The sequence below is a fragment of the Bos javanicus genome, chromosome 8, assembly GCF_032452875.1.
Source record: "Bos javanicus breed banteng chromosome 8, ARS-OSU_banteng_1.0, whole genome shotgun sequence".
Lineage (NCBI taxonomy): Eukaryota > Metazoa > Chordata > Mammalia > Artiodactyla > Bovidae > Bos > Bos javanicus.
In genome coordinates, this window is record NC_083875.1 from 10,900,090 (window position 1) to 10,919,273 (window position 19,184).

General features: G+C 47.6%; 1 protein-coding gene across 5 annotated transcripts in view; it reads left to right on the forward strand.

Moving 5' to 3' along the window:
• The window catches only part of ZNF395 (zinc finger protein 395), a 67,622-nt gene that overhangs the window by 10,293 nt on the left and 38,145 nt on the right, over nt 1–19,184 (forward strand). Inside the window, exons 1-2 of one of the 5 annotated variants that reach the window (XM_061425046.1) lie at nt 8,472–8,599; nt 8,917–9,017. The exons of 1 other annotated variant lie outside the window; for it this stretch is intronic. In XM_061425046.1, coding sequence (XP_061281030.1) covers nt 8,980–9,017 — 38 coding nt within the window. In that variant the 5' untranslated portion in view covers nt 8,472–8,599; nt 8,917–8,979. Of the gene's footprint in view, nt 1–8,471; nt 8,600–8,916; nt 9,018–9,614; nt 9,691–9,771; nt 9,855–13,149; nt 15,015–19,184 lie in introns of those variants that run through there. 3 more of the 5 variants (XM_061425047.1, XM_061425048.1, XM_061425050.1) reach the window with 3 other exon arrangements.

A 19,184-nucleotide genomic window follows, 5' to 3' on the forward strand; every position in this document is an offset into this window, starting at 1 on the left:
AGGGAACAGGGTCTGCTGTTTAATTCGGAAGAGCCAGAAATTGCCATCCAATGTCTGGCAGCCTTTAAATTGCTTTTTAAAACTGGCTTTTATAGTTGGGGTTTTTGTCTAACTGGTATACGGATTTATGGACTAAAACAAACAAAAATCTTCTTTTTTTCATTTTTGTTTGTTAAGAAGTCATTCAGTTCATCACCCCCAGTCCTGGGCAATGGTTAGTTAGCACATCAGTGGTGTGACCTTGTGCAGGTTGTTAGCCTGACCCACTGCTCTATGGTGCTGGCATCCCATGGCATGTATGTTGGGTTCAGATCTTCCTGTGCCCTTTGCGTGTGACTTGTCCAAAACTGTGGTATTCCCAGATGATCATTCCGCCTTGGAGGAGGTAGCCAGGCTCTGAGTCATTCTCTCCCTCTCTCTTTTTTTAATATTTATTTTAATTAATTTATTTAGCTGAGCTCAGTCTTAGTGGCAGCATTCAAACTCTCAGTCTCGGCATGTGGGATCTGGGTTCCTGACCGGGGATCAAACCTGGGTCCATTGGGAGTTCAGAGTCTTAGCCACTGAACCACCAGGGAAATCCCTGAGCCATTCTTAACCATCTGGGTAATCTGGATTGCGGCAGACACACCTGTCTTGGGCAGGAGTTTGGTCTCACAGAAGAATAAGGATGAGTGGCAGAATACTTATGTGGGGCTAGTGAAGAGAATGGTTGGTATTTGAGGAGATGAAGGTTAACAGCTTAACAAAATGAAACTCTGGTGAACTCTCCAGAGAAAAGGCCACTAACCCCTTCTCTGGAGAAGGCAATGGCACCCCACTCCAGTACTCTTGCTTGGAAAATCCCATGGACGGAGGAGCCTGGTAGGCTGCAGTCCATGGGGTCACGAAGAGTCGGACACGACTGAATGACTTCACTTTCACTTTTCACTTTCATGCTTTGGAGAAGGAAATGGCAACCCACTCCAATGTTCCTGCCTGGAGAATCCCAGGGACGGGGGAGCCTGGTGGGCTGCCGTCTATGGGATCGCACAGAGTTGGACACGACTGAAGCGACTGAGCAGCAGCAGCAGCAGCAACCCCTTCTCTGGGAGGCTGGGGAGGGGATGGAGTACTTCTGCCATGGGAAGGAAAATAAAAGTAGATGGGAAGGAAAATAAAAGTAGAAGGCTTGGGACTTCCCTGGTGGTCCAGTGGTTAAGACTCCAGGCATCCGCTGCAGGGGACACAGGTTGGGTCTCTGGTCAGGGACCTTGCCGCCTGGCACAGAAAAAACTAACAAACAAAAGGCTTCAGAGCAACATGGGGCAAAAAAGTAACAACTGTTTTTTTTGTTTGTTTTTTGTTTTAATTTTAACCGCATCTGGCAGCTTGTGGACTCTTAGTTCTGCAACCAGGGATCGAACCCATGCCCCCTGCTGTGGAAGCTCAGAGTCCTGGACTGGGGAATTTCCGAAAAGTAATTATCATTGATTGGAACCTAAGAAACTAAAATAAGGAGTGGCCTGGGTGTGCATTCACAGTACACAATTTTTTGGCACTTCTTGGCTTCTTACTGCTTGTTGGGCCTTTGCTTGATCTCTCTTTTCTCCCAATCTGTTTTTCTAGTCATGTTTGTTATCAAGGGCGTGAGATAACTTCACCCCTAACCCCCACTGGGGTGGGACCCAGTCCTCTTTCTCCCTTTCGGAGTCTAAGTTTTCCTGTCCTTTCCCACTTGATTTAATGTTGCTCCTCTCTTAAACAGCTCTGTGTTGTCTCATGGAGTGAGAAAGCTGGCTGCTTCTGCCCACTTTAAGGACTTTTATGAGAAGACTCTCTTTTTTTTACAAAGGTTACACTGTGAAAGCCAAATGGAGAAGGGCTCCCAGTGAGACTGAGAGTAGTTCCAACAGTATTAATGTTGGTTGAGTTGACTGAACTGCTTTTTTCACCACGTGGTATTTTCCTGTACTTGGTCTGCTTCAGAGTGAGAGCCATGCCTAGATAATCTTAAGCCTATGCAGAATTTTTTTGCTTGGCCTCTCATTCCTCTGGTCTCAGTTACTTAGCATCTCCCCTGGGGCACAGTGGAGAATGAAGCCAGACTTGGTCCACCCCCAAATCGGTACTGTTCTGGATTTTATCTTCCTGCCCTCAACAGTGAGATAAACAGACTTTTAATCCTCATTTTTTATGTACTCACTAGAAAGCAGACAGGGTTGTTCCAGAGTGGATTTCCTGTGTCATAGAAATCACAGAAGCATAAAAGGGAAAACCAGATGTGCACAGAGAGCCTGCCTGGGCTTACACATTCTTTCATACCCAGAGTCACAGGGCTTTCTGGTCTGTGTTCCCAAAGCCAGCTCATTTCTTCCCCGCTTTGAATATGTACTCCTGCTCATATTCCTAGTTTCAGAGCTGGGAAGAGATAAGCAGGGATCTGGGTGTTTATGGACTGGGTGTGTCTGTGGGTAGCTTCACACATGCGGGGGCTTGTTTGCTCAAAAATATGGCTGTGCAGGGGTTTCCCAGGTGGCTCAGTGGTAAAGAACACATCTGTCAATGTGGGAGACGCAAGAGACATGATTTGATCCCTGGATTGGGAAGACCCCTGGAGAAGGAAATGACAACCCACTCCAGTATTCTGGTCTGGAGAATCCCATGGACAGAGGAGCCTGGTGGGCTACAGTCCATGGGGTCACAAAGAGTTGGACACGGCTCAGCTACTCAACAACAACGGGGCTGTGTAGCTCTAAGCAACTACTCCAGGTGTATCCTTAAACTTTGAACAGCCTACTTGCAACCTATCAATCCTTTCTGTTCAATGAAATACAAAGCCCAGCTTCTCCAGGAAAGCCTTACAAATTGGGTAGATTAGAGAGAAGATGTCAATTGCCACAGGCCTCCCTACAAGTGACTTTCTCTTTAGAGTTCCTAAGTCTTATACATTTTAACCTGAAAAGCTTAAAATAGGAGTTTTTGTCACTAGGAAACATTGTGACATTTTCTCAACCAAAAGAAAAGGATCAAGTCTGCTACAGTCGCAAAATCGGCAGTATTACCCTTTTCATTTGAAACTCATAGCTAGTTTGAGGTTGAGGTATGGAAGCCCAGTTTCAAACTGTGTAGCATGTAACAGAGGTCCCTGGTCTAAGTGGGTGAGAAGCAGGGTGGCAGAGCAGTTGAGCAGCTGGTATCCTGATGGTATATAGCTGGTATTCCCAAGAGACTCAGTTCAGGTCAGTCACTCGGTCGTGTCCGGCTCTTTGCAACCCCATGGACTGCAGCACACCAGGCCTCCCTGTCCATCACCAACTCCTGGAGTTGACTCAAACTTAAGTCCATTGAGTCAGTGATGCCATCCAGCCATCTCATCTCTGTTGTCCCCTTCTCCTCTTGTCCTCAATCTTTCCCAGCATCAGGGTCTTTTCAAATGAGTCAGATTAAAGTAGTGAATACCTGTCCTTGATTCATGATTCTTTGTTTCTTTTTTTAAACAAATCATTTATTTATTTGTCTTATTTTTGGTTGTGCTGGCTCTTCGTTGCTGCACTTGGACTTTCTCTAGTTGTGGTGAGCAGGGGCTACTCTCTAGTTGCTGAGCATGGGCTTCTCATTGTGGTGAGTGCTCTTGTTGCAAAGCACAGGCTCTAGGGTGCACAGCTTCAGTAGTTCTGGCACAGGGTCTCATTAGCTGTGGCTCTCAGGCCCTGGAGCATGCAGACTTCAGTGATTGCAGCATGCAGGCTCAGCAGCTGCAGCTTGAGAGCTTTAGAGCACAGGCTCAGTAGTTGTGACTCATGGGCTTAACTGCTCCTCAGTATGTGGAATCTTCTCGGATGTGGATTAACTGCTCCTCAGTATGTGGAATCTTCTCGGATCACGGATCAAACCTATGTCCCCTGCACTGGCAGACGGATTCTTTACCACTGTGCCACCAGGGAGGTCCTGTGATTATCTCCTGAATGCCTACAATATGATGGACACTGTTCTAGAAGCTGGGGACACATAAACAAAACGACAGTCTCTACTGTCCTTGAACTTACAGTCGATGAATGGAGACAGCCTGTCAGGTGGTGATAAGTGCTAAGGAGGAAAATAAAGCTAGGCCAAGGGATGGTTGGGTGGTGCTACTTTAGATAGGTGAGGGAGGGAATGTCTTTCCCATTAGAATGCTTTTGAGTAGGGACCTGAGTCAAGTGACAGAGCTGCTCATGTGGATACCTGGAGGAAGATCTGTCCAGCCCAAAGGAATAGCTTTGAAAAGGCTGAGTTGGAAGTGGGTCTCATGAAGGGCAAGGGGGCTAGTGTGGCTGGCATTGGGAGAGCCAGGGAAGAGTGGTAGGTTTTGGGGCCAGAGTGTTGACTGGAGACCTTGTAGTGAGGGAAGTGGGAAGCAGTTGAAGGTTCTGAGCAGAATAGTAATATGATTGGACTTAGGTTTTCAAAGGATCACTTTGGCTGCTGTGGTGTTGAGTAGAGTGTAGAGAGGCAACCAAAAAAGCAAGGAGAGGACTTCCCTGGTGGTCCAGTGGTTGGGGATCTGCCTGTCAGTGTGGATAGGAGTCTATTTTGGAAATCCAACTCAGGGAGATGGTGGTCCAGCTAGGGAAAGAGGGCTGGAAATGGAGAAATGTCATTGATTCTGGATATATTTCAGCGATTTTCTGGTGGGTTTGATGTGGAGTATAAGAAAATAAAAGGAGTTAAGGATTAAAGAAAGGACTCCAAGGTTTTGCTTTTCTCTTTATTTCCTGAGCAACCACAAGGATGGAATTGCCACTTACTGGAATGAGGAGAAGCCAATTGGGAGGGAAATTAGAAGTCTGACTTTGGACATGGACCTTTGAGATACTATTTGACATCCAAGTGGAGGTGTCAAGTAGATCACTGGTGTTCACGAAGCCAGGTTAAGTATCAAATGGGTTCTGGTGGAACCCCAAAACTGAGTTCATTCTATAGGCTGCATCCTGTTCCAAATATTAGTAAATGGTTAGAAAGTATTCACCAGTCCTGACATCTTCTGGGCATCTGAGGCATGCTTCCAACTAGGAATTGCCTGGACTATGGATGGAAAAGCTCTAGTCACTCCCCAAAGTTCAACAAGCAACTCATTATTCACCAGTGTTTATCAGGTGCCCACCTCATGCCAGGTACTCTGCCAAATGCTGGGTGTTGCATGGAGACAAGACACACTCCTTGTCTGCATAGAATGTTCGGTACTTAAAAAAAATATATTTTAATTTATTTGGCTGTGCTGGGTCTTAGTTACGGTACATGGAACCTTCAATCTTTGTTGCAGCATGCGAACCCTTAGTCATGGCATGTGGGATCTAGTTCCCTGACCAGGGATCAACCTTAGGCTCCCTGCATTGGGAACATGGAGTCTTAGCCACTGCCAGAGAAGTCCCTAGAATGTTCAGACTTATGGGAGATTAGGACAAGGGAATGGAGATTTCGGAATGATGCAGTGTTGAGGGTAAGGTGGGGTGAGTAGAGGTGCCACTGAACTTAAAGGAAAGGCAGGTAATCCAGCCTTGGGGAGGCCAGAGAAAGTGCTATCTAAGCTGACTCCTGAAGAATGGGCAGGAATAGTAAGATAAAGAGATGAGAGAGATGGACGGAGAGTATTCGAGGTGGAGAAAACAGCTTGGGTCAAGCAAGGAGAAAGTCTCTTCTGGCAAAGGACAGAAGTTCAGTTTAGTGTGTATAGAGTGCAGAGTGAAGGGGGTGGAGGCAGAGAGAGGCAAGTAGTGGCTGGAGAACTAATTAAGAGCCCTACCAGGAAGGATCTTAATGAGCAACGCTGGGACTTTATTATAAAAGCTACAGGAAGCCTTTGAGGAGTCTGGAGCAGAGGAAAGAGGCTGGTGTAAAAGCATGGACTGGAGGGAGGCAAGCCTGGAAACAGTCATCAGGTGATGGGAGACAGTGGCAATTTCAGATTCACCCTGAAAATCTCCTATGAATGTGTACATATAATATGAGAAATAAGAGACAAGTCCTAAGTCTGCTTTGCTGAACCTCAGTTTAATGAGTGGTAAAGAATCCATTTGTCAATGCAGGAGACTTGGGTTTGATCCCTGGGTCAGAAAGATCCCCTGGAGGAGGAAATGGCAACCCACTCCAGTATTCTTGACTGGGAAATCCCATGGACAGAGGAGCCTGGTGGGCTTACAGTTCATGGGGTCACAAAGAGTAGGACATGATTGAGCACAAGCACAGCTCTAACAGCTCTGAGAAGCTAATGACTTTGAAGGGGAGGAGGTACCAGATGACTACTTTTTTTTTTTTTTTAATGTTTGCTTGTTGTATTTGTTTAGTTTTGACTGCACTGGGTCTTTGTTGCTGTGAGTGGCTTTTCTCTAGTTGTGGTGAGTGGGACTACTCTCTAGTTGCGGTGCTTGGGCTTCTCATTGTGGTGGCTTCTGATGTAGAGTACAGGCCGTAGACCAGAGTTCAGTAGTTGTGGTGCTTGGGCTTAGTTGCCCCAAGGCATGTGGAAATGTCCCAGACCAGGTTCAAGGAATTAAACCATGTCCCCTGTATTGGCAGGTGGGTTCTGAACCACTGGAGCAGCAGGGAAGTCCCCAGGTGCCTGCATTTTCATAGCGGGCCAAGCTGTGGGAGAAAGCAGGGTGAAGGGCAGTTCTCGGATGGGACAGCCTCCAGGGAGGGTAAGCTCTACTTTGGGGGTACTGCTGGTGGTTGGGGTTAGGGGAGGAAGCCAAGATTGGAAACCAACCAGTATAATCTTTCTAAGCACATCCTGCTTTGTGTCTGGTGTGCTGTGGGGTGTGTTCAGGACAGGGCCAGGAGACCGAGTGCTGGCTATGTGTTTGGGAACGGATGTTTGTGAGGGAAAGTTCAGAGTCTGTATTAATGTGCAAAACTCTGGAATGCATACTGACAAGTACATACCTGCAGTCAAAGGGGATATTCATTCAATATATGCAGTAAGAGAGCACATGCCTTTGGATGGCCTGTCTCAAACAGAACAAGCTCTGGGTTCTGTGCAAATTTAGAGACCGGTGGCTCACACTGCACACAGCAGGCACTGACATAGCTGTCAAATGAATGATTGTTTCCGTTTTATTAAAATTCAATCATTTTCAGAAATATATAGGTTGGGTTACAAGTTTGAACTGGATGTTTTAAGAAAAATAAACTCATAGCCAGGCACCGAAATCCCTTTACAAAGGGTAGCAGTTTAAAAAGACTGGAATAGAATTTACCTGGAGTGCTATCTGGTGTCAAAAGTGTTTACTATTCTCATTTCATTCAACAAATATTGGCAGAACACCTCAGCCAGGGAGCACCTGGTGTTGCTGGACTCAGTTTCCTCACTACCTTGGTCTGGGTGCTGCAATTAAAGCTTAATTATATGCTATCTTGTATTGTTCCTTAATTATTGCCAGTGCATTCATTTACTTCCAACTAGGCTGGCTGTCCCTTGGGGGCAGGGACTATTTTATAAATGTCAGGATCGGTGAGGGACTTGGCAGAGAGGTGAATCTGCAAAAGTCAGTAAGCACCTATGGTTTGAAGAGGAATGGAAACAGAACCGAAAGCTATTCATGAACTGTGTGTGTGTGCTAAGTTGCTTCATGTCCAACTCTGTGTGACCCTATGAACTGTAGCCCGCCAGGCTCCTCTATCCAAGGGATTCTCCAGGCAAGAATACTGGAGTGGGTTGCCCTGCCCTCCTTTAGGGGATCTTCCTGACCCAGGAATCGAACCTGAGTCTCCTACATTAGTAGGCGGGTTCTTTACCACAGGGCCACCTGGGAAGTGCATTCGTGAACTGTAGTAATACATAATACATCATAAGATACCTTACTAATAAGGGTGCACACATTGGTTGTTCATGAAGTAGACTATTCCTTTAATAATAAAAAGTAAAATTCAAATCTGCATTTTCCCATTAAGGGGACGTTTTGCATACTCATATCATTGCTGCGATCCCCCAAATGCTTTGCTTTCTGTTCTTCTTTTGAACGCAAAAGAATGTTTCCTTGAGGATAAGAAGGAAAAGGGGGAACCAGTCTTTGGTGAATTGTTTGATGGCCGAATTAGCCTATAGCAGGATTTTTCAAGAGTGTCACTATTGACAATTCAGACCAGGTAATTCTTTGTGGTGTGGGGCCATCCTGTGCCTTCCAGGACGTTTAGCAGTAGCATTGCCCTATACCTGTTTAGATGCTGGGAGCACCACTACCCCCAGTTGTGACGATCAAAAATACTTCCAGACTGCCAAAATGTCTCTTGGGGGCAAAAGTCACCCCTAGTTGAGCACTGATATCCTTTAGGGACTTTGGAGTTTTTTAAAGGAGATTTTTCTTATGTTAACAAATGGTGGACCATGAGGGAAGGGAAAGAATATTTAAATGTGTTTCTTTGGTGTGACCTAGGCACTGTACCCATGTTTTTTGTTTCATCTTACAGATAAAGAAACTGAGGTTCAGATAGAGAAAAGACCCTGCTGAAAAGCATAAAACTAGTTCGACAGTAAAATCAGGATTGCAAACCAGGCTTGTCTGACTGCAAAGCCTGCAGTCCTTTCCTGCACACTCCCCACCGTCTCACTGCAAGAAAAACAGTACACTTCAAATTGAAGGTGAACTGACTGCAAACTCAACAAGTAAGTCCAAAAATATTTAAAAACTTTTGGGGGGAGGGGATTGGTTTCTTCTATCCTTTAAATTTATTTGAATATGAATCTATATGCCCACGCATACAGGCACTAGGGCCCTTCACTACCGTTGTGGCTCTTGGTCTTATCTCTGAAAAACACAGAGCAACACAATGGAACAGCTTCAATTCTCCTCGTTACAAATTACACAAAAGCCAGAGCCTAACGGTGCCAAAAGCAACTGGTATTGTTTACATAAGGGCTGAAAGCTAATAGTTAACTTTCTCTCCTGCTAATTCCAGAAACAGTAAATAACGCCTCACTTTACAACTACAAACGAGTGAGCTCGAGTAAAATGTCATAAAATGGAGAAGAAAACATTAAAGCAAAGGAAGATGGAAAGGTTGGTTGCAACCCTCACTCCCTCCGGCCTTTCGTTCTCGCTCGGCGGGCCGGGGCTGCGCGGCCTGGGTCTCCATTGCCCCCGCCCAGCGTCCGTCGGCGGCGCTCGGAGCCTGCTGGCGGCCTTTCCCGCCTTGGGGTGAGCTCGGCCTGTCTCGGTGAAGCCGGTCCCAGAGCTCGGCTTGGAAAAACAACAGCGAGAAACTTTGGCTCGGTTGGCGGTTCAAGTGAAAACAGGCAAACGCTCAAGTTTGGTTCGGGGCTGCAGCCGCCGGGTCGGATTTGGGGGTGGTGGTGGGGGGAAGCGGGGGCGTCACCACTCGGTCAGGTTCAAGTGCGCATGTGCGCGAGGAGTCGCTCGGGCACTTATTGAGCGCCCACTGTCTACTGGCGGCCGGGGTGTGCACGCCGGGCGCGCGGCGCGGGTGTCGGGGCGGGGGCGGCGCGGGCGCGTGTGGCCGGCGAGAGGCGCGCGGGCGGCGGGCGCGCGCGGCGCCGGGGGGCGGGGGGCGCGCGCGGGGAGGGCGGCTAGGGGGTGTGTCTCCAGCCTGGCCCGGCGCTCGCTGGCTGGTGCGCGCCTCCGCTCCCTTCCCGGGCTGGGAATCCGGGCCGGGTTGTGGCCGCGGCCGCGTACGTGAGCGCAGTGTCCCGGAGAGGGAGGGCAGGCCGGCCAGGTGGGCGCGAACGGAGCCTCGGCGGGCGGGCGGCCGCAGCGGAGCGGAGCGGGGCGGTGGGCCTCGCCGGGCGGGCGGGGGCCGCGGCAGCCGCAGCCCCGAACCGAGCCGAGCTGTCCGAGGGGGAGCTGCCCGGCCCGTGCCGCCACTCGTGGCGGGGCGAGGTGAGCTGCGCGAGGACCTCGCGGCGTTGCAGCCTGGGGACGGGGGGCGGCCCGGGAACTTCCCACGCTCTGCACGCCCGCGGGGGCCGGGCCGGAGGGCAGGGAGGCGGGCGCCGCCGGTCGGGGCGCTGGGGCGCTGCGGCAGTGCCGCGCCGGCCGGGAGGGGGGTGGCTGCGCGCCCTCCCTCCCTCGCGTGCGCCGCCTTGTTTATCACGCTCGCCGAGGAATCCCCTCCCCAACTTTGAGCGCCGGTCCGGAGTCGCCTCTCCGCCGGAGGGTGACCTGCCCCCTCCCTGACCCTTTCCGGCTGGGCGGCTGGCCCAGTCGTTCCGGCGCCCCGCGCGTTCCTGCCCGCTCCACCGAGCGGCCGGGCGGGCGAGTGCCGGGCTCTGGGACGCGCGGCGCGACACACCCTCCACCTCGGGGGCTGGCCCCCACCCTTCTGTCCACCCCCCTGCTTCCTTTTGCGCGCCTTCACCCTGCCTGTCCTCGCCGGCAGCCCCGGGCGCAGGCACTGTGGACTTGTGGGGTGCCCGGGTGGGGGCCTGGACAGGGAGTTTGTCATGTGCAAACAATTTCCAAGGCAGCGTTTTCTTCCCTGCCTGGGAGTTCGGAGCTCAGCGCCTTCACTTTAGGACGGACTCAGAAATCTAAAGACGCCCACCTGCCAGGGGACGAGGGGGTTCCGTTGCCTCTTGGTTTCAGACGGCCTTGGCCAATGCCCGGTTACTTTGGAGAGCTTCCCGCAGGCGAGTGTTCTCCAGATGTCAGGCAGCCAGGTGCAGGGGTTACCTGCAGGCCACCGATCCGTTCTTTACACCCCATATGGTGCACTTTGCCTGCAAGTGAGTGATCAACAGGTATCCAAGGCCTTTTTGACATCCTCCTAAGGTTTTGTGTAAACAGAGATTCCGGGTCTCAGGACACTGGAAACACCAGAAAACAGCAATTAAGTTCAATTCCACAGGTACCTTTGGGGGACTGCAGGCCTTCTCAGCACCATGCCAGGCTGTCTGGCAGACAACACCCAAGGAAAGGTGGAAGTGATTTGAGAGCTCAAGTTCAAATTAATGTACTCTGACTGCCTGAGTGACTAAATGCTGGGGGACAGGGGGACTGTCAAAGGCAAGGTCAGAGCTGGGACTGGACTTAGAGTCCTAAGTTATAAAATCAGTTATGCACATGGAAAATAACTCTGGCAAAGGCCAGAGGTAGGGGAGGAAGAAGTAACAGGTGTGAGAGGTCAGAAAGGGATTGCATATGGGAGGAGAAGAGATTCAGACAGCTATTCAGTAAGGAGGATGTAAAAGATACAGGAGATGATTTCCTCCAGGGTTTATCATTCGGGGTGGAGACAGAAAGACTTAAGCATGGGAAGTAAGGCATCAAGATAGGGCACGATTACCTGTCAAGCTGCAAAGTGTAGAATAGGTGCTGTTGGAGTTCAGAGAAGGAATAGGGTAGGAATCACAGAACTGTTTTCCCAGAGACCCTTGAGGTGGGCCACAAGGTGCAAACGGACATGACTTTCCTGAGAGACAGGAGATGTCCTTGGTCAGACCAGGGGATGTTTCTTGAGCAATAGGAGTAAAGATGGGGAAGGACGATGATTGAGGTTGTGAACATCCTAGAAGGCCAGGTTGAGGGATTGCACTTTACTCTGTGTGTACTGGGGAGACAGTCAAGGTTTCTGAGCCAGAGAGTGATGTCACGAGAGGGTCTTTGGAAAGATTTTGAAAAATAATGTTGTTTAGCCTGACTCTTTGGGATCCTGTGGACTGTAGCCCTCCAGGCTCCTCGGTCTAGGAGATTTTCCAGGCTGGGATACTGGAGTAGGTTGCCGTTTCCTCTTCCAGGGGACCTTCCTGACCCAGGGATCAAACCCGTGTTAACCCGAGTCTCCAGCATTGGCAGGCGGATTCTCTGCTGCTGAGCCACCAGGGAAGCCCTTTGAAAAGTTATGTTAGGAGACAAATCAGTAGGATGTTACAGTTGTGGAATGCCCAGGATTTGGACTGGGATAACTGGAAATGCAAAAGTGGATGAGTTTTAGAAGCATTATGGTTTAAATAATCTGTTGACAGGGGCAGGGTGAAGGAGGAGATGAATGCAAATTAATTCTTTGTGGAAATTGATTACACGCCAGGGCCTTGGAACTGCTGTGCTTGGTAACTGGAGAAATCGGAAATGTGTGTTTTGGAGAGAAGTAATTGATACTCGGGCTGCGGAGAAGTTTCTTTTGTTTGCTAAGAAGTTGAAACATAGGTGTCCTGCTAGCAACTGCAGCCCTGAGATTGGTGGGAAACCAGGGTGTATAGGGTGGGAAAGGCTGCTGGAGCTGGGGGACGGAAGGCACTCTGATGACTGTCTTCGTGGTCATGGGGGGTGCAGTAGAGGATGTTGGTGAGGGGATCTAGGGTCTGAGTTGGAAGGCTTTGTTCTGTCTTGCTATTCAGATGACATCACCTGGTCCTGAACCTGAAGTTAGCAAAGCAGTTGAGGCTCCAAGGAATATGGGACACTTTTTCTTCTAACTGGGAGAGAGGGAGTGGAGAATGGCGGGAACTAGAATGGAATTCACTAAGCACATAAATTGCTGGACTTTGAAACATGTTGAGTTTTGCTCTCCACAGAGACCTTCAGACTAGTCCTGGTGTCCCACTGCAGGTGTGCATGGGGGGAGCAACAAGACGAGGGGACAGCCAGATGATCTAAAAGAGGAAGGAGGAAATTTTGGACCCTAATTTCGGATAGTGCCTTTTCCAGGGACAGGTTCCTCCTGCTAACCGGAGCCCTAGCCAGGTCCCAGGAAGCCAGCCACCCGCCTGTCTGTCTGCAGAGGGTGCTTCTCCTGAGCTCTGAACTCTGCTTTCCTGTTGCAAGGCTGAGCAAGGGTGATTTACTGAACAAATTCCCCAAGCTTCAACTTGCAACATCCCAGGGCTGGTGAATTTGAAGGATATGATTGCACAGAATTGCAGAATGAGTGACAATGTAATTGCAGCTACTTAGTCTCCGTCTTCTTCTGAGATGCAGGATCAATGAATTAGCAGGGCAAACTGGCTCATATGGGGAGAGGTGGCCATCGGATATTTTTTTTCTTTTTAGGGAATATATGACTATCAAAAAAAAAAAGGTTGCATGGAGCACTGGTGGAACTAATCTACTGATTACAGAACAGTGTTTTCTACACTGTTTCAACCATGACCTACATTAAGAAAAAAAATTTACATCATGAACCAGTACACCCAATCATGTATGTAAAAACCTAATTTAAGTTCATGAGTACTACCTCTCTTGCTTGGTGCAGTCACTCTGATATTTTTATTTAATGAATTTTTATTGGAATATAGTTGATTTACAATGTTGTGTTAGTTTCAGGTGTACAGCAGAGTGAATCATATATTCATATACATACATCCACTCTTTTTTAGATCCTTTTCCCATATATATCATTACAGTGTTGCATAGAGGTCCCTGTGCTATATGGTAGCTCCTTGTTAGTTCCTAATGGCTCAGTGGCTAAAGAATACGCCTGCAACGTAGGAGACACAGGAAACACGAATTTGATCCCTGGCTTGGGAAGATTCCTTGGAGGAGGAAATGGCAACCCACTCCAGTATTCTTGCCTGGGAAATCCCATGGACAGTGGAGCCTGGTGGGCTACAGTCCACGGGGTCGCAGAGAGTTGGACACGACTCAGCACAGCACAGCACAGTGTGTACATGTCAATCTCAATCCTGATATTTTTATTTTCTATTCTATTGTTTTTCATTTACAAATGTTTATTGTCTTCCACCAAGTCAACTTAACGAGTCTGTAATGGATCATAACCCATAGTTAGGAAAACAGTTAAAGAGCATTTTCACATCGAAGAAGTATTGAGTAAACTGCTTCTGTGCAGAGCGCCCCTGATTAGTGCTGAAGGTGGAAGGAAGCATGAGGAAGGGACTGAACGTTTACAAGCTCCATGAGAGATAAGGTCCGCCTGTGATTAAGGAGCAAGGCAAGGTGATGAAATGCCAAGATGAAAAATAAGTAGCCACAGGGTACAAGGGAAGGAGCTATGCTTGTGTGACTTGGAAAAAACTTCTGAAATAGGGAAGGAAGTCTGGGGTGATTCCTTTGTGGTGTCTCATGGTGCCTCACAGGTGGGGGGTTTATCACTATGATGCTGCGCAGGTGGGGGCCCATGGCCAGGGGTTAGGGGTGTATACAGTGTGCAGAAGAGGTCCTTGTGAGAGAGGAGGGAGCAGTCAGACTGGAAAGGTTGGTTAGGATCAAAGGGTAGTGGAGGGGTTGTAAACAGGAGGCCTGAAGAATGTGTTCAGTTTGCAGACTGGGATTGTCCCTGGGAGGTTTTCTGCCACACAAAGGTTTTCAAAAATCAGGAGCAGTCCAGAAAAACCTCTGAAGTTGGAACTCTCGTAAAAAGTCAGATCAGGCCGGCCTGTGCAACTGAGTGGTGGCTGGCCCCTGGAGATGGGAGACAGCACCACCCTGGCGGGGTGGGCCGACAGACATTTGGGTTTCCCTGCTCTCCACTGCTTTAATCCAGTTGATGTCAGTTCCCTGCTCAGCTCTGCAGGCCTTTGGGTTTGTGATCTGAGTTTCCAAGAGACGCAGAGGCCAAGGAGGGAATTTAGGATCGCTGTAGGAGGGTTCAGGTAGGAGTGTGACACTGAATTTGAGAGCTTTGTGTGCAGATGAGTTGTTTGAGGCTTGTCAGTAGTCTTTTCTGAGTTGCTGCCGGCTGGCACTTTGAAATATTTTCCTGATGATTGGAATGGTACTAATCAGAGATGGCCTTGGACTATATTCTCTGGTGAGGCCGGTTTCTAGTGACCCCCAGGATCTCTCAGTCCTCCGCCTTTCCACTTCTGGCTGGCCTGGTTAGATGGTGACTCCTGGCACGTCCTTTCTGGGAACCATGTTGAGGTAATAATTTGGTGAGATGTGAGTCACAATTGCCAAGTGCCATTTGACATTAGGTTCTCAGGAGATTTGGTTCTGTGAGTGAATAATAAAGGAGTGGTGAGGAGACGGTGTCATTTCTTCTCTTAAATCCTTCCTAGGATGGTCTCGGAGGTGGGCTTCCGGGATCCAGAGACTGATAACCCAGGATGCGTAATGACCCTGTAATAATTGGTTCAAGACCAGGTATGAATGCAAATGATTCCTAGAAAACTAGTGGGTCCATAACCACCCGTGATTGATAGTCCTTCCCCGGGGGAAGCTGCAGGTGACAGGGACTGAACAAGAACCAGTCTGCTTTTTACAGATGTGCGGCTTGACTATTTTAAAATACAGTTTTTTAAAAAAAATTTATTTATTTATTGAGGACTGCATTGAGTCTTTGTTGCTGTGTGGGCTTTTCTCTAGTTTCAGTGAGCGGGGGCCATGTCTAGTTGTGGTGCTCAGGCTTCTCACTGTGGTGGCTTCTCTTGTTGGGGAGCGAGAGCTGTAGGAAGAGTGGGCTTCGGTAGTTGCCGCGTGTGGTCTCAGCAGTCGAGGCTCCCAGGCTCTAGAGCACAGGTTCAGTAGCTGTGGTGCACGGGCTTAGCTGCTCCGCCCCATGTGGGATCTTCCAGACCCAGGGATTGAACCCGTGTCTCCTGCATTAGCAGGTGGATTCTTTACCACTGAGCCACCAGGGAAGCCCCTAAAATGCAGTCTTTGTTAAAAAAAAAAAGTCAAAACTGACATACTTTTTACCAAATTGCTTAAAAATATGTCACCATAGGATGCAAGGATAACCAGAAGTCAGCCGAACCATATCAAATTAAAACCCATTTCCTGCTTTTTTAAAAATAAGTATCCAGTGCCCCTCTTTCACTTTATATCTTCATTTTATTTATTTACTGGCCACGTTAGATCTCAGTTGCAACACGGAGTCTTTCATTGCATTGTGTGGGCTCCAGAACGGCCGTGGGCTCAGCAGTTGCAGTGCGAGGGCTTCTGTAGTTACGGCACGTGGGATCTTAGCTCCCCGAGCAAGGTTGGAACCCAAATTCCCTGCGTCGGAAGGTGGATTCTTAACCACTGGGCCACCAGGGAAGTCCCCCATTTCCTGTTTTATGTAACAGTTTGGTTACTACATCAGAGAAGCCATGCAAGTATTTATCAGTTTCTTTAGGTAGGATGGTCCATATTAAATAAGTGGTGGAATGTGGGCTGGGTGGTGGTATTAATTTAATTTGACAGTTGTATGCAAAAACTGTTAATTAGTGGCTCTGAGTCAGCCTGGAAAGGGGTCCAGAAATGAGTGCCATAGGGTTCTATTCTTGGCGTTGAGCTGTTCAACATTTTTTTTCCATCCTTGTGGGTGAAGATACAGAAGGTGTGTTTGTCAACATTGTTGACAGTGTAGAGGTGGGAGGAATTGCTTATTTAGTAGATAGACCAAGATTCAGAGATATACAGAATGAGGGCTCAAATTTAGAAAAGAAATTCCGTGAGGGATAAATGTAAAGCCTGATTTAGTTTTTAAAATTTGAATTGTAATACTTATACATTCTGGTAAGATAATCCCCCTCCTGGAGACCACATTGCAGGTGTACAGGATGCTTTGTACACAGAGATTATTTAGAGTTGTTTTTTTTTTTTTTCTTAAACTGTAATGAAAAATTGGAAACAACGTAAATGTCCAGTAGTGTAACTGGCAGGAAGTAATCCATAAGTGATTCTGATGGGTGTGTCTTCATAGTGGAATATTATGCCACTGATATCATGGTTAGGAATATTTTAAAATAACATGGGCAGATGTTTCTGCGAAAAGTTAAGGAGCATCTACAGTATGATTTCAAATCTTTTTAAGTTTTTGAAAATAGTTGTATTTATTCTGGGTGTGCTGGGTCTTTGTTGCTGCCCGTGGGCTTTTCTCTCATTGCGACGAGCGGGGGCTCCTCTCGCTGTGGCGTGCGGGCTTCTCATTGTGGTGGCTTCTTGTGTAGCATGGGCTCTAGGGCACGCAGGCTTCAGCAGGTGCAGCACGTGGGCTTAATAGTTGTGGCACACGGGTTTAGTTGCTGCAAGGCATGTGGGATCCTCCCGGATCAGGGATCAAACCTGTGTTTCCTGCATTGGCAGGTGGATTCTTTGCCACTGAGCCACCCAGGAAGCCCCTATGATTTCAAATCTTAAAATTAAAAAAGTGCGTAGAAAATGACTGGAAGGAAATATTCCAATAATTCTAATATCAAAATACTAATATTGGTTACTTCTAGATAGACAAGTTGAGTGACTTTTTTTTAACGTTTTAAGTTTGCTATTTATATTTTTTATAGCATGTATGTATGTCACAGTGGGAAAAACACTACCATATATTTTTTAAAAATATACTTCATTTTCTTGAGCAGTTTTATATTCACAGCGAAATGGAGAGGAAGATACAGAAATTTCCCACATTCTCCCTGCCCCTCCCATGCACAGCCTCTCCAGCCATCGGCATCCCCTATCAGATGGTACATTTGTTGTAACTGATGAACCTATGCTGACAATTACTAATCACCCAAAATCCATAGTTTATATTAGGATATTCCGATTTCGGACAAATGTATCCACTGTTACAGTATCACATAGAGTATTTTCACTGCCCTAAAATCCTCTGTGCTCTGCCTATTCATCCATCCCTCTCCCTAACCCCAGGTAGCCCCTTTTATTTTTACTGGCTCCACAGTTTTGCTTTTTCTAGAATGTTATATGATCGGAATTGTACAGTGTGCTGTCTTTTCAGATTGGCTTATGTCACTCGATAATATGCATCTAATCTTCCTCCATGTCCTTTCCTGGCTTGGTAGTATAATTCTTTTCAGCATTTCTTTTTAGCTCTGAATGCTACTGCTAAGTCGCTTCAGTCGTGTCCGACTCTGTGCGACCCCATAGACGGCAGCCCACCAGGCTTCCCCGTCCCTGGGATTCTCCAGGCTAGAACACTGGAGTGGGTTGCCATTTCCTTCTCCAATGCATAAATAGCACTGAATAGGATCCCATTATCTGGATGTAGCACAGTGTATTTATCCGTTCACCTTGGTTGCTTCCAAGTATGGGCAGTCATTATGAATGAAGCCGCTGTAAACATCTGTGTGCAGGTTTTTATGTGGATGTAATTTTTCAGCTCCTTTGGATAAATACCAAGGAATGCAACTGCTGTATCGTATGGTAAGAGAGTGTTCAGTTTTGGAAGAAACCACCAAAATGTTTTCCAAAGTGGCTGCACCACTTTGCATTCCCACCAGCAATAAATGAGAGTTCCTGTTGCTCTGTATCCTCACCAGCATTTGGCGTGGTCAGTTATTGGATTTTGGCCATTCTCATTGGTGGGTAGTGGTATCATTTTAATTTGCATTTCCCTAATGACTTGTGATCACATCTTTTCATGTGCTTTTTTGGTTATCTGTATGTCTTCTTTGGTGAGGTATCTGTTAAGGTTTTTGGCTCACTTTTTAAAATGTTTGCTTTCTTACTGTTGAGTTTTAAGAGTTCTTTGTATGCTATGGATAATAGTCCTTTATCAGTGTGTCTTTTGCAAATATTTTCTCCCAGCCTGTGGTTTGTCTCTTCACTCTCCTGAACACTATTTTTAAAAAACATTTTATCATCCAGGGACAGGATGGGGTAAAGGTAGATGATTCATTCAGTGACTAATCTTGAGTTATTTACCTGCTATGTGTCAAGCACTGACTGGAGACACAAAAGAAGACTCAGTCTCTGACCTGAATTTGATGATCTGATTGAAAGCGGGAGACCAGTAGTCAAACAGACAAGCACAGTGTAGCCCCAGTGGTCCTCCAGGTGCCAAGGAGGGGACAGATCATGTGGGAAAAAGTTTGAGATTGTTCTGTTGTTCACAAGTTGAATGGGAGCCCTGAGTGACATGAGGTTTTTTTAGAAGTTAATGTTAATTTCTCAGTCACATCTGACTCTTTGAGACCCCATGGACTGTAGCCTGCAAGGCTCCTCTATCCATGGAATTCTCCAGGCAAGAATACTGGAGTGGGTAGCCATTCCCTTCTCCAGGGGATCTTCCCAACCCAGGAATCGAACCCTGGTCTGCTGCCTTGGCAGGCAAGATTCTTTACCATCTGAGCCACTGGGCAAGCCCTATTTTAGAATTCAAATCCCATTAATAACTGGATCAGAAATTTATCAGTCCAATCCCAGGATCTGGTGTTGATGGCCTCTGCTGGTCTTGTGCCATTTGGACCACTGTGGGGCTATGATTTAAAAAAAACATGAACAGAGAAGACGTCACCCACAGGAAGGGGCCTGGGATGCTGTGGGATTAGGAATGACAGGAGTATGCTCAGGGGCGTGGGCACCCAGTAGTGC